Source organism: Trichosurus vulpecula, chromosome 3 (genome assembly GCF_011100635.1).
Source record: "Trichosurus vulpecula isolate mTriVul1 chromosome 3, mTriVul1.pri, whole genome shotgun sequence".
In the NCBI taxonomy this organism is placed as follows: Eukaryota; Metazoa; Chordata; class Mammalia; order Diprotodontia; family Phalangeridae; genus Trichosurus; species Trichosurus vulpecula.
The window spans coordinates 173,386,452-173,399,897 of NC_050575.1; the positions used below are offsets into that span (position 1 = coordinate 173,386,452).

The following is a 13,446-nucleotide window of genomic DNA, read 5'->3' on the forward strand; positions in this document are numbered from 1 at the left end:
AACCTAAGACAGTCTTATCAGAGGTTTGGTCACTAGATGGTAAATATTTTATGCCATTTAGTTAAATCTGACAAGCATTTATTTTAAATTAATCAGTCAAGCATTTATTAAGTCCCTTTTATGTGTCAGGCACCGTGCTAAGTGTTTGAGCTACCAAGAAAGGTATAAGCAGTTCTGCCTTCAAGAGATTTACATTGTGTTAGGGCAATAGGATAAGGACTCAGAAGATTGTTTGAAGAGTGGAAAGTACTCACAATCTGAGGGGATCAGGAAGGGCCTCCTATACACAATGGCATCTGGGCTATGTTTTAAGGACTCTAAGTATACTGTGAAACACAATGGAAGAATGAATACATTCCAGGGAGTATCTGATTTGACTGGAATGGTAAGCAGATGAAGGGCAGTTAATATGAAATAGGGTTGTAAAGATAGGTGGGAGTGAGTATGGAGAGATATAAACATTAGGCTGAGGATTTCGCAGAAATAGTAAAGAGCTATGGAGGAGGAATATATAGTCACACAGCTAGCAGAGGAAGGACATGGTCAAGCCTGTGCTTTAGGAATATCACTTTGGCAGCTGTGTGGTAAGTGGATTGGAGATGGGAGTGATTGGAAACAAGAAAACCAATTGGAAAGCTATTGCAATACCCAGCGGAGAGCTGTTCAGAGTCTGAACTAGGGTGGTGGCTGTGGGAGTGAAGAAAGGGGGACTGATGGAAGAGATGTTTTGGAAATAAAATCAACAAGCGTTGGAAACACCAGACCTAAGACACAGAATGTCGTTTGTGACCCTCATAGGTGGTCTCAGCTGTCCTTCTCAATCCTGCAGCTTGCAAAGAAAAAGCATGCTGCCCCAATTTTACATGGCCTTGACTGTAGGCAGGACAATAGAAAGGACAAGCCAAGAAACTGCTAGCATTAATGGAAAACTCTGTGTAGGAGGATGGAAGTACCCACAGAGTACTTTAAATAATAGTGGTGTTCTTCTTGGTTTTTTTTTTTTCCCATCACCTCTAATTATCAGGAAGTTCCTTCTTAGCATAAAGATGTGTTAGGAGTTTGCTTCCCTGTAACTTTGTTCATCATTTTCAGTTCTCCCCTTCAGATCACCTAGCACAAGTATACAACGAGGATATTAATTGCTCGCTAAGAATTTAAAGAAAGATGTGTTTTCTTTCATAGCATGACTAACATGGAAATGTTTTGCATGATTGCACATGTACAACCTAAATCAAATCGCCTACTGTCTCAGGAAGGGGGGCAAAGAGAGAGGGAGAGAAAGAATTTGGAACTCAAAATCTTAAAAAATGAATGCTAAAAACTGTTTTTACATGCAATTGGGAAAAACAAAATAGTATTCAACACTAAAAAAAAAGAATTTAAGGAAAGATTAATCTCTGGAATCCTGCCTGCATACAATGCAGTTCCGTGGGGGATCCCAGGCCCTTGTTCCTCAACATCTTGTTTGCCCCCCTTCTCTCCCTTTCACTCCCTTCCCCATTTGATTTTTGTTTTTACCTCAAAGAAGATAAACACTTCCCTCCCCATGCACCCCCACAGCTTCTGCCCCCGGCTCCAGTACGCTGTACCCGTGTCCAGCCTCAGCTCTCTGGTCACCCTGAAACTTCATCTCCCAGCACTTAATCTTCTTTTCTACAGAGAAACTTGGGAACACCCTGCTCCGGACCAAGTGGAAGCGCCGGCCGCGGGTCACGTGTCCACGGCGAGCCCAGGAGTGGGCAGGGGCTCGTTGCGTGCGTGGAGAGGGGGGAACGCGTGGCGGGCGTGGGATGGGAGAACGTGCAGCTCGCGCGGTGAGGGGAGACGTGCTTTGTGCTTTTCGCTTCGGTCTTGGGGAGGAGAGGGGCCGCGTGGCAGAAGGGACAGGAGATACTAGAACGGCTCCGCCGTAGCTTGCTAGAGTCATGGACGCCTGGGATCCCGACCCCAGCCAAGGACCCTTCCGCCCGGGAGAACCCAGGGATCCAGCCTCTATTGGGCACAGGTGTGGAACCGAAGGTGGAGGGGAAGGTTCTTTCTTAGGGTCAAGGCTTCAACTCCTGGGTTAAGGATAGAGGAAGAATCACGGGAATTTGCCGCTCTTCCATTCCTCTACCTAAGCCTCTCAGGCCTGATCCCAAACATTGTTCCCCGCCCCCCAACATCGCCCGTCCGTAACTTCCACTCCAGCCGTTCCTAATGGCCTAGCCTTCTGCCTTTACCCCAAATACTACGGTCTTGCCTCAGTGGCCTACCATTGACCTCAAATAGCTGCTAGTCCTCACCCACAGACCCTTAACCCCCAAACTCCACCACCATTTCTGCCTCCCTCAGTGTATTTGGGAAAGGGGTAGTGGAAATGGCGGAGATAGGTAGCGTGGGGAAGAAGATGGGGAGGGATGGGAGGAAGTATAGGGGAGCTTAGAACATGAGAGAGAAGGTCAGTCTGAGAACTTGAGGTTATTAATATGTGTGCCATCACCTCACACCACAAAGCACAACTACAAACTTACCCTATTTTGGTGTCTTGGCTGTAAGCCTTTTGGGGTTCCATTGTCTCTAGCTCAGTGTGTAAGCAGATGATTTTAGGGGTGCGGTATTTGTGTTTCTTCCTTCTTGTCTTCTGCTCTCTGGTTCCTCTTTTAGCTCCTCAAGAGCCGGTGCCTGGCCCCCTGAGGGTAGTGTTGGGGACTCTGGAGTATCGAGGGATATGTCAGAGGCTTTCACTGTTGCCCAGGTACAGATCCGAAAGCAGAATGCTATCACAGAGAGAGAAAGAAGGTAAGGGCCTGCCCCTTGTGCAGGGGGAGGGTCAAAGAATAGCCTTGTGTAAATGTGTCAACCATTCAGCCTGGTCAGGCCCCTTAAGGAGGGGAAAAATAGAAAGACTTATACACTATGACCATGTTTTAAGCAGATAGGAGAATGAGTTTTTATTTTCCTCGCCAAAAGGATAAACTCAAAGATTGGGAGAACCCAGGAATTAAAAAAATCTCTGCAATGGTGAACTTAAATATGAGGGAGATGATTTGGTGGTATTTTATTAGTTGGACCATTGCCAAAATAAAAAAAGAAAGTGGCAGTGAGGGGATGCTCCCCAGGATTCTTCATTCTGGTCCTACCTTCACTCTGTAATGCCACAAAACTGTGATCAAGTTACTTTGCTATTTTTTGCCTCAATTTTTCAAACTATACTGTGGCAATAGATAATTTTAGCTCCTTTTCCACCTGCCAGTTTTAGAATTGACAGATGGTTAAAGCCCTTGAAAAAAATTTTTTTTAAGTATCCATTTGTTGCATCTGCATGGATACTCCTGGATACTTGGAAATTCTGGTGTTCAAACACAGCCTAGTGGGAGTGTTCTAGAGGATTCCTTGACTATCTTGGAAAAGGGGGGAAAATATACCCTTTTCATCAACATCATAGTTCCCCTATATAATTATGAAATTACTAACTAGGATTCGTGGTGTACTAGATGGTGAACTGGCCTCAGAGTCAGGAAGACCTCAATTAAATCTCGCTGACACATATTGACCATAGGACCCTTAGCAAGTAATTTAACATCTTCATGCCCCTAGGCAACTCCCTATGACTGTAGGGTGCAAAACAGTTGTTTATCTGCATTGGTTAAGAGAGTTTGGTCCTAATCATAGTTCTAGACCAACAAATCTCCAAAATAGAGACTTAGGGAGTTTAATTTGTGGTCAAGGTTAAGGAGTCATTTATTGGACATGAAATGGAGTTAATTGACTCAGACCCACAAAACCAAAGCATCATCCCCATGTAGGACAACTGAGCTAAGCAACCATCAACGTATAAGTACATGGGGCTTAGTGTTACCATTTGTGTATCTCAGCTGTTCTGTCCAGAGGAGTGAGACTCGAACATGGTTTATTTGTTCATCTGGGCATTGGGGTGGGGGGTGCTTGGGTATAAACAGGAAACGAATCTCTGTAAGCTGTGAACGCCTTCGGATCCTGCTGCCCAAATTTGAAGGTCGTCGAGAGGACATGGCCTCCATCCTGGAGATGGCTGTGCAATATCTAAAGCTTGCTCGAACCCTTGTGCCCACAGAAGAACAGAGCACTGTGAGTTTGATATAAATATCATAGTTTGAGTAGGTTGTCTTTGTAATGGCTATGATGTGTCCCAATATGTGGAACTAAGCTTCCTTGGGTCAGGAGAGGAATGATGTATTTTTAAGGCATGAGTCTTCAATCCTGATTATTAAATTACAATTAAATTATATCATGGTTGATGCCTGAGGACCAACACTTCATTCCTTTGAAATTTCAGAATATTTCCCTGTTTCCCTGTGTGTGGGCATCTGCCTGTAGATTCTACATATATTCCAAAAAGACTTCATTTGGGGGTATCTTGCTGTCTTCTACTCCCATTGCCAGGGTCCTTCGGGGGTGCTGACTCTGTACGTGAATGTTTAAATTACAGATTCTTGCTCCCTCAGAGGAGGTATGTCAGAAGTGGCAGAAGAATGTGTTGATTCCAAATACCAGAAAGCAGATTTCAGAGATGAGAGCCTTTGATACAGCTAGGTTAGTATCACAGCATTTAATAATCATTTACTTCATTTCCTTCCTTTCCTCTACCAAAGAAAAGATAATGTAACTCATTTATAGGGATGGAGACTGGACATGTGATTTCATTGGTTGTGATAACTCCCTCTACCAAACGCAGGTTGGTACCTTTACTCCAATTTATCGTCTTAGTTGCCTGGAGAGAGAACTCAGAGGTGAATCAACTTGTTCATAGTCTCCAACTAATATATATCAGAGGTAGGACTTGAATCCAGGTCTTCCTGCTTTGAGGCTATTATCCCACTATGCCTCTCACCTCATTTATAAAGCTGATGAAATTTCAAGGCGCTATCATACCTTCTTAGATTAACTTGTGGAAGAGTGGAAAGGGCACTAGATTTGGAGTTAGAAGCCCTAACTTTGCCATTTATTGCCTTTTTGACTTGAAGGCTTTAAATTTTGGAAGATGCTTTACCTGTATTCACTTTTTTGACAGATATGAAGGTGGTTTGTAAAGTACAGAGTACTAAATAAATCCTTCACAAAATTCCTGTTTGAATCCCTTTCCTGGGTAGGGAGGTGATTCAAGGTTTTCATGTTTTATGTTATGAAAGTATGACCTTCTAAGCTGAACATTCTTTGAGTATGAAGTCTTTTGTTCAAAGACCAGTCTAGCTGAGGGTAGAGGGGCTCATGACCATGTGAATATGAGGCTTTTATCGTATTTTAGACCAGGGCTTCTTAAACTTTTTCCATTCAAGATCCTCAGTTTAAGAGGTGGTGTTTTAGATAATTCTTGCTGCGTGGAGTGGAGGAGAAATTGGAAACGATTGCATCATTTCTACAAGCAGTAATGTGTCCTTGTATTTGGGCCGTCTTACGTAGTTGGGGACAGTGGGAGTTAGTGGGAGAGGGGCTTATCATGGTAGAAAGCACCACGTATATACTGAATGTGCCCATTTGAGCTTCAGAGCTCTTCACTGGACTCCATGCTGTGGTCAGTTCCCCAGTTCTTCTAGGCAAGTATGGAAATTCTGTTGGAACGTTTATTTTGGATCAGTCATAAATTTAGAGCTGGAAGGGACTTCAATGTAGACAACTTCCTACTTTGGGGAAATTAAAATTTAAAAATCCAAAAATGCCTTTAGCATTGTGAAAGTCTGTGCCTGGAAGCTCCAGTTAACTGTGTCTTTCATTGGTCAGACAAAGGAGATCCCCAGGCTGCCCGGCCACTCCTGTGGAAAATAGCAAACCAGCACCGATGTTGGAAGAGCCTGTGGATAATACTGTGGAAGATACATGTTCTGTCTTTGAAAAAGGTAAGTTGGGGCTGAGTCTATTGGAAACCTTTCCCCATAAACAAACTTAACATGAGAGGGAGTCTGAATTGTGGTTAGAAGTTCAATGTCAGTTCTCTGTTGGTAGAAGATATGTTCTAACAGAGCTGTTTATTAAGTAAGCCTATTTCTCCCCAGCCGACTTCAATTATAAAATTGCAACCATGTTTCCATGAATATAAATCCTTCAATTGATTGACCTGAGTATCTTGGACTAGGGAGAATTAAGACAAAGCCTGGGCTTGGGGCTTTTTGGGTATTGCAAACACAGGTGTTTTTTGTTTGTTTATTTATAGTACTAATATCATTCTGGATTCTTCTTTCTCATATTTCCACATAAATCTTTTTCTACATCTTAAATGTAGACATCTCTTAACTTCCCTATCAAAACAAGGAAAATCTTCCCATGTTCCGCTTTTGGCTCAGGCTTTTATTAATTCGTTCAACTTTGCGTCTGTTGCTCTGCCTGCTTTTAGTTCCATGGAACAAAATACCCCTTTGTTCCCCTTCCCCCAATATTAGTTATGCAATACATAAGACAGTATTATTGTATAATGTTAATGTACAATAAAATATTAATTATATCCCCAAGCAAAGTGCCTGGCACATAGTAAGTGGTTAATAAATGTTTATTGGATTATTGGATTGGAGTATCTTCTCCAGCAGACTGTCCCCTCCATCATTCTCACTCTCTCACTTCAGTCTTTCCGCATGTACTTCTTTCTTCCCCACAGCCTAAAAACATGCTCATGTCTTCCTATTTTCAAAAAAACTGTCACTTGATCTGAACTATCTATTGTCCCATATCTCTTCTCCCTTTTGTGGCTCAACTTTTTCAGAAGTCCATCTACAGGGTGTCCCTAAAGTCTGGACACATAGGCAAAAATTTTCAACAACATTTTATTTATTTAATTGGAATATTAACAGACCTTAGCCCCCTTGACTTCTTTTTCTGCGGTATGCTAAAAGAGAAGGTGTACTCGATGAAAATCACAGATGCAACACACTTGATTGAATGTATAGAGAGTGAATGTGCTAAAATTGATGGCAGTGTGGAGTTATTGCATCGAGTTCACGTGAATCTCGCAAAGCGCATCAACCTTTGCATCACAAATGATGGAAATCATATTGGAGATGTTATATGTTAATATTCCAATTCAATAAAATGTTGTTGAAAATTTCATTCATTTCATTTCTTGAAAGTATGCATTTTTGCCTATGTGTCCAGACTTTAGGAACCCCTTGTATAATTGATGCCTCTACTTCCTTTCCTTACACTCTCTTTTTAACTCTACTGTCTACCTTACAGTCTCATCATTCAACAAAAACTGCACTTTCCAAAGTCATCAATGATCTCTTAAGTACCAAACTTAATGGCCTTTTTCAGTCTTCATCTTTCTTGACCTCTCTGCAGCCTTTGACAATGTTGCACATCCTCTTTTCCTTGATACCCTCTGGCCTCTAGGTTTCCATGGCACTACTCTATCCTGGTTCCTCTGCCAACTGACTGTTCCTTCATAGCCTCTTTTACAAGATTTTCATCCAGATTGTTGTTCCCCAGGTCTGTCCTGGCCCATCTTGTCTTCTCCCTTTATAATCTTTCACTCGGTGATCTTATCAATTCCCATGGCTTCATTTATCATCATCTCTTTGCTGATGATTCTCAGATATGTTTTTCCCAGCCTTAACTTCTTTCCTAACCTCTAGTCTCATCTCTAACTGCCTATTGGACATCTGGAACTGTATGTCCCATAGACATATTAAATTCAACTTGTCCAAAAGTGAGCTCAGTATCTTTCCCTTCTAAAGTCTCTTTCCCTATCCACCAAGTCACCTAGGCATGTAGCCTAGGTGTCATGCTCAACTTCTCAAACCCCGCTTCTCCCTCAATAGCCAATCTGTTGCCAAGTCCTGTTAATTTTACCTTCATAATATATTTGCAGGGGAAGCTACGTGGCACAGGAGATAGAATGCCAGGCCTGCAGTCAGGAAGATGCATCTTCCTGAGTTCAAATCTGGCCTCAGACACTTACTGGCTGTGTGACCTTGGGCAAGTCACTGAATTCTGTTTACCTCAGTTTTCTCATCTGTAAAATGAACTGAGAAGGAAAAGGCAATCAATTTCAGTATTTTTGCTAAGAAAATCCCAAATGGGGTTACGAAGTGTTGGATATGACTGAAATGAGTGAACAATAACAAATATATTTGCTGCCTTCTTTGTCTGACACTACCACCACCCTGGTGAAGGCCTTCATCACCTCACTACTAGAATATAGCCATAGCCTTCTGGTTGGTTTTCCTGCCTCAAGTCTTTTCCTACTTCAGACCATCCTCCACTTAACTGTCAGATTAATCTTTCTAAATAGCAGATCTGACTAAGTCATCCCCCTCCCCCCCATAGTAAATTTTAGTAGCTCCTTGTGGCCTCACGGATCAGATATAAATTCTCTGTTTGCCTTTTAGTCTTTCACAACCTGGCCCCTTCAAGTTCTAGAATCCGAGGATTTAGCCTGGCCAGTGAGTGATCTTAGAGACCATCTGGTTGAGGCCCAGAGAGGATGAAGAGGGTTGACCAGGGTGCCCCAGGCAATATTAAGAGTGTGTATTCAAACTCAAATCCTCTAACTCCAGATCCAGTGAGCTTTCTGTGAATCCTTCCCTGCCTGTTTTACCTTGTATATGTTATGTGTCCTCAGGCTCAACTGAAGGCTTCTTCTAGGCACTGACTGGGGCTCTTCTTTCGTCTTTCCTTCTTTGTTTCCTCTCAGGTGCTGAGTATAGGACTTTAATTGCTCAGGGTTGGGAATCATGCTGGGGTTGATCCTTTTTAGCTTTGTGACCTTGAGGCAAGTCTCTTAATTTCTCGGAGTCTCAGTGGTGGGGGATGGAAGAAACATTTTGTAACCCTTAAAGTTATACACAAGTAAAGTTCCTAAGGGATCTTATATTATTTCCTGCCAGGACAGGGATTTTTTCCTGGGGCCTGAGCTCAGCAGAAAGTGGGTGTCTGGCTGGAAGGGGAGATCCATAGAGTTGGGGCTATTTACTCATGTGGTACTGACTGATTTTTTCGGAAAGGTCTTTCAGATCCAGCCCAACTGCCTCCAGATCCGAGCCTCTCTGACACTCCTGCACGTTCCTGTGGAAGGACCCCTTCTCTGCCTTGGCCTTCCCTCTTGCCACCAACCTTGCCTCTAGAGACCTCAGGAGTGGGGAAATGGCCAAGTGTGGTAGGAATCTGTCCTGGGGAAGCCATGTCTCAAGCACAGCTACTGAGGAATACACATGAGCCGTCTGATGTCCTGATGATACCCCCTTTGGATACCAGGTACAAACCCCTGTGTGTTCGTACCTATACACACAGTTATGTACTTCCAAGCAAATCCTAATTAGCCTCATTCCTATTCACCCAAGTTCTTGGACAAATTTTGCTTGGGCACAGTGCAGCTAATATAAAACTCTATATTATGCATACAAATATTGGGAACAGAGCACTGGTAATCCAAAATAGTAAATAGTAAAGTTTGGTTTTTCCATGGATGGGTGTGTTTTTTTTAACAGTTTTCCTTTCCTAATTATCTTTTTGCTTTGCCTGATATAAAAATTAGTTTTCATTCCCTGAGCACACAGCAGCTGGGACGTGGGAAGGGCTGTGGGGGAAATGTTTTGGATGATGAAAAGTCAGCCAAGGATTAAAAAAAATCCATAGATAATTCAGAAAATGGATGTAATATTCAAATAATAGATAACTACTGTTGTATTATTTCTTTCTTGCTTTTCCTCCTTTTTTTGCAAGTACTACTCTGCCTTCTGATCTGAACTAATCTTCCTCCCCCCTTTATTTCTTTTGGCCAGAAAATTTAATTCCCCTCCAAAAAGGACAGACCAAAGGTGCCTGTGTTGTTAATGCGTGAAAATTCACAAACGGATTCTTTTTGCTTTTAATTTCAGGTCGGTGTCAGAATCTGAAGTAGAAGATGAAATGCCTTTCCTGCTGGGTGCTCACACTGACCAATGGCTTGGAGAGCAAGGTGAGGCATCCCTGAGAGTTGCCAGGTTAGGATACTCCATAGTATACTGGAAAAGGAAGGAGAATTTGGGCTTTTTATACAGAGAGAACTAGGCTCTCACCCCTAGATGCTCCCCATCACAGAAAGGGTCCCTGAGGCTTTGATGGAGGGGAATGTGTATGGTAAGTGTGTTTGTGTTTGTTTCAACAATCCAGCTAGCAGCTTCTGTGGGGGTGTAAGATCCACCCACAGCCAGCACCCAGAAAGCTGCCAACAGCACAGGTTCTTTTGATCTGCTTAACTAAGGAAAGCAAGGTGAAGGGATTGACAAGCTTACTTTTAATTCAGCATACAAATAGCATTCACTTAGTTCAGGGGAAAAAACCAGCACCCTGAACTTCAGAGCAAATTACAAACAAAGTACAAATATCAACAGACAGACCCAATACAATTCATAGTTACCAACATCTAGGTTCAGCCAGGGAGCTCAGAACAAGGGCTGGCCCAGAGTCACGTGCCACCACTGCTGCGGCAATGAGCTCCAAGGAACAGGCAGCCAAGCCCTGGTTTTTATATCTTTTTCAGCGTCAGGGGTGAGTCACACATGTGACTCACCCATGTGACCTAGAATTGTCACAAAGAGGCGGACTTAAACCCACGTGGCCTAAAAGCCTCTGCTGTCCCAGACATGTAAGCTAGGCCCTCCCTGGAGTTAGCCCCACCTTAGTTGCCAATCCACACCCACTAAGGTTTTACACCTAATAGGGGTTTGGGCCTGGGGCTTAGCACCTAGTAAGGCTCAATGAATTACTCAAAGGGAACAAAAGCCAAACTATTCAAGGGCACTTGTTGAACTCAGTGCTAAGGAGCCCATTTTTGGTTACCAGCACAGTGTTTCAGAGACAAAATGAAAAGTTTTGAATTCTAGCTTTGGCCTGCTATGGTCTGTGGAAAACTCTTGTCTCTTTATGGGCCTCAGTCTCCTCATCTGTAAAGTAGAAGTAATGGATAATTTAAAGGCCATTGTGAATATTTATGGGATAAATCTATTACACTTGCATGTGTACACCCCTAAAGATGTCAGGGGGTGGAGGTGACTTGGGGTGTTGAACATTAGGGCATTAGAACACAAGCTCTTATCAAACCGGACAGACTGAAAGATGGGGTTGGCGCCGGGTGTCTCATCTGAAGACCAGTCTTGCTCTGTGCAACGTGGCTTTTCACATAGACGGTGGCCACCAGGTGATGAATTTTTTTGGTCATAGCAACTCATGCAAAACAAGGTAGGGAGGGTGAGAGATCAGTATCAGTGGAGGGAATATTCACACTGATTAAACCACAGATCTTTGGACATTTTCATGTATGTAGTCCAAGAAACATTAAGAAACTATTGTGTTCAAGGCAGTGTGCTGTTTACTAGGGGGAGAGGAGGGGACTGGTCCTGGGATTCTGTTGATACAGGGGCCTCCCACATGAAGAAATTTAATCTACCAATACAGGTTGGCACCTTCTCTGCAACTTATAGTCTCAGTGAGTAGCCTAGAGCAGCGGTAACAACTCAATTAAACGCAGGGACAATAAACCATAATCAGGATCCTTGTTGCCACATATTGACTTAAAAAACCTCACATGTTAACATTATATATGTTCTGTTGTATTTTAATTTATTTTGTTAAAAGTTTCCCTGTTGCATTTTAATTGAGAATCAGCTAGAACTTGGGAATATTTCAGGGTGTATGTTTAACACCTCTAGCCTATAGCATTGAAAGGTTAATTCACTTACCCAGGGTTGTAAAGGCTAAGGTAGGACTCGAACTGTGATCTTTCTGGCTTTGAGCCCACCTCTTTCTATTAACTATGTAATGCTGTCTGTCTATACTAGAAATACAAAGACAAAAATAATTCCTACCCTTAAGGAGGGCAGCTGGTTCCTGCAGTGGATAGAATGGGCTTGGAATCAGAGACTCATCTTCCTGAGTTCAAATCTGGCCTCGGACACTTCTAGCTGTGTGACCCTGGGCAAGTCATTTAACCCTGTCTGCCTCCATCTCCTCATCTATAAAGTGATCTGGAGAATGAAATGGCAAACCACTCCAGTATCTCTGCCAAGAAAACCCCAAAATGGAGTCACAGTTAGTTGGGCATGACTGTGACAAGTGAATATACATGCACACACCCCCTTAAGGAACCTGTATATAACTTGTAAACAGTTAAGTATAGGAACAATAATCTGAGGAGGAAGAGATGGGACTAACAACTTGGAGTCAGGAAATAATAGCCAGCATTTATATAGCCCTTTAATGTCTGAGAAACACTTGACACATGCAATCTCATTTGATCCTCCCAACAGCCTTTTGAAGTAGATGCTGTTATCACTATTTTATGGATGGGGAAACTCATGCTCAGAGATTGTGACTTGCCTAGGGTTACACAGGAAAGAAATACTCCCCATGGAAGATGGTCCATGAACTGAGCCTTGGACAAAGCTAAGGACTCAAGGGGATGTAGGCAAGCAAGGAAGGTGCATATTACAAACATTGGGAACAAAGTGATGGTGCAGGGGTTAGACATGGAGGACCTTGAAACCAAGTGTCTTTGCTACCACAACCCAGAAAGCTTGTAGCAGAGCTAGGTTTAGAACCCAGGCCTCTTAACTCATCACTCTTTCCTGTATGCCACACTACCTCTTTGGAGTTGGGGTTTTGGTTTGGAAGATATTACTTTTCATGCTCCACTAAAACCTGCTCCTGTTTGATCCAGGGTCCCAGGATGTCAAAGGCAGTGAAACCCAAACCTGTTCTATGACAATCCCACTCATGGTGGATGCCAAGACTAGTTCCCAAGATGGGCTTCTCTCCAAATCAGACCTGGAGTTCCTTCCTGAACCCGAGTTCTGCCTCCCAGAGACTCAGAGGATCCTCCTGGACCATTTGGAATTTGATTCAACCTCTGTGGCCCTAACTCCTCAGGAAGAAGTGGACAGTATATTTCCTTATCTCTTTCCCTAGGAGTAATGAGCTATGTAATTCCTAAGCGTTGAAGGAATCACTGCTAAGTAGGTTGAGGGTGGGAGGGGACAGAAAATAGAGATTTTGAAGCAGCATAGAAACCAATATACATCTGGGCACTTTATTTTGGGTTTGGGTTGCAGCTGCAGCCTAATTTGAGAGAGGGAGGGAGGGCTACGGGGAGTGAAAACTGAATATTAAAGAGAAGCAATTTTCTTGGAGGAAGCAAAACTTTTGTAACTTTTGCATAATTGATACAATTCAGTAAGTGGATCAGAGTGGAAGCTTAATCAGGCAGTTCTGATGGCATTAGACGAAAATCATCTGATCCTGTCATTTTGTTTCTGTGAAGGCCTTTTCACCATTAAATCTACAAATAACTCTGACTCTTGGTCCTCTGGGGGAGGGTCAGTGGTTCTCTTTGTTTGGACTGTTTTGTTGGGTTTGTGGCCCAGAGGGAGTAAGAATGATAAAAAAGAACTCATGTACATGGAAAGTCTTTCCTGATGGTGGTCTCATTTTTTTATCTTCTCAGTATTTCTGCGAGGTAATGAG

At 42.9% G+C, this 13,446-nt stretch overlaps 1 protein-coding gene across 1 annotated transcript; it reads left to right on the forward strand.

The window, feature by feature from the left end:
• Positions 1–1,899: 1,899 nt before the first annotated feature.
• SOHLH1 (spermatogenesis and oogenesis specific basic helix-loop-helix 1) lies at positions 1,900–12,937 on the forward strand. Its single transcript, XM_036752753.1, has 8 exons — positions 1,900–2,005; positions 2,647–2,781; positions 3,942–4,089; positions 4,451–4,554; positions 5,740–5,855; positions 8,952–9,201; positions 9,825–9,904; positions 12,644–12,937. Exons 1-8 carry the CDS (start codon positions 1,926–1,928, stop codon positions 12,889–12,891), a joined length of 1,161 nt encoding a protein of 386 aa, XP_036608648.1. The 5' UTR covers positions 1,900–1,925; the 3' UTR covers positions 12,892–12,937.
• The last annotated feature ends 509 nt before the right edge of the window (positions 12,938–13,446 follow it).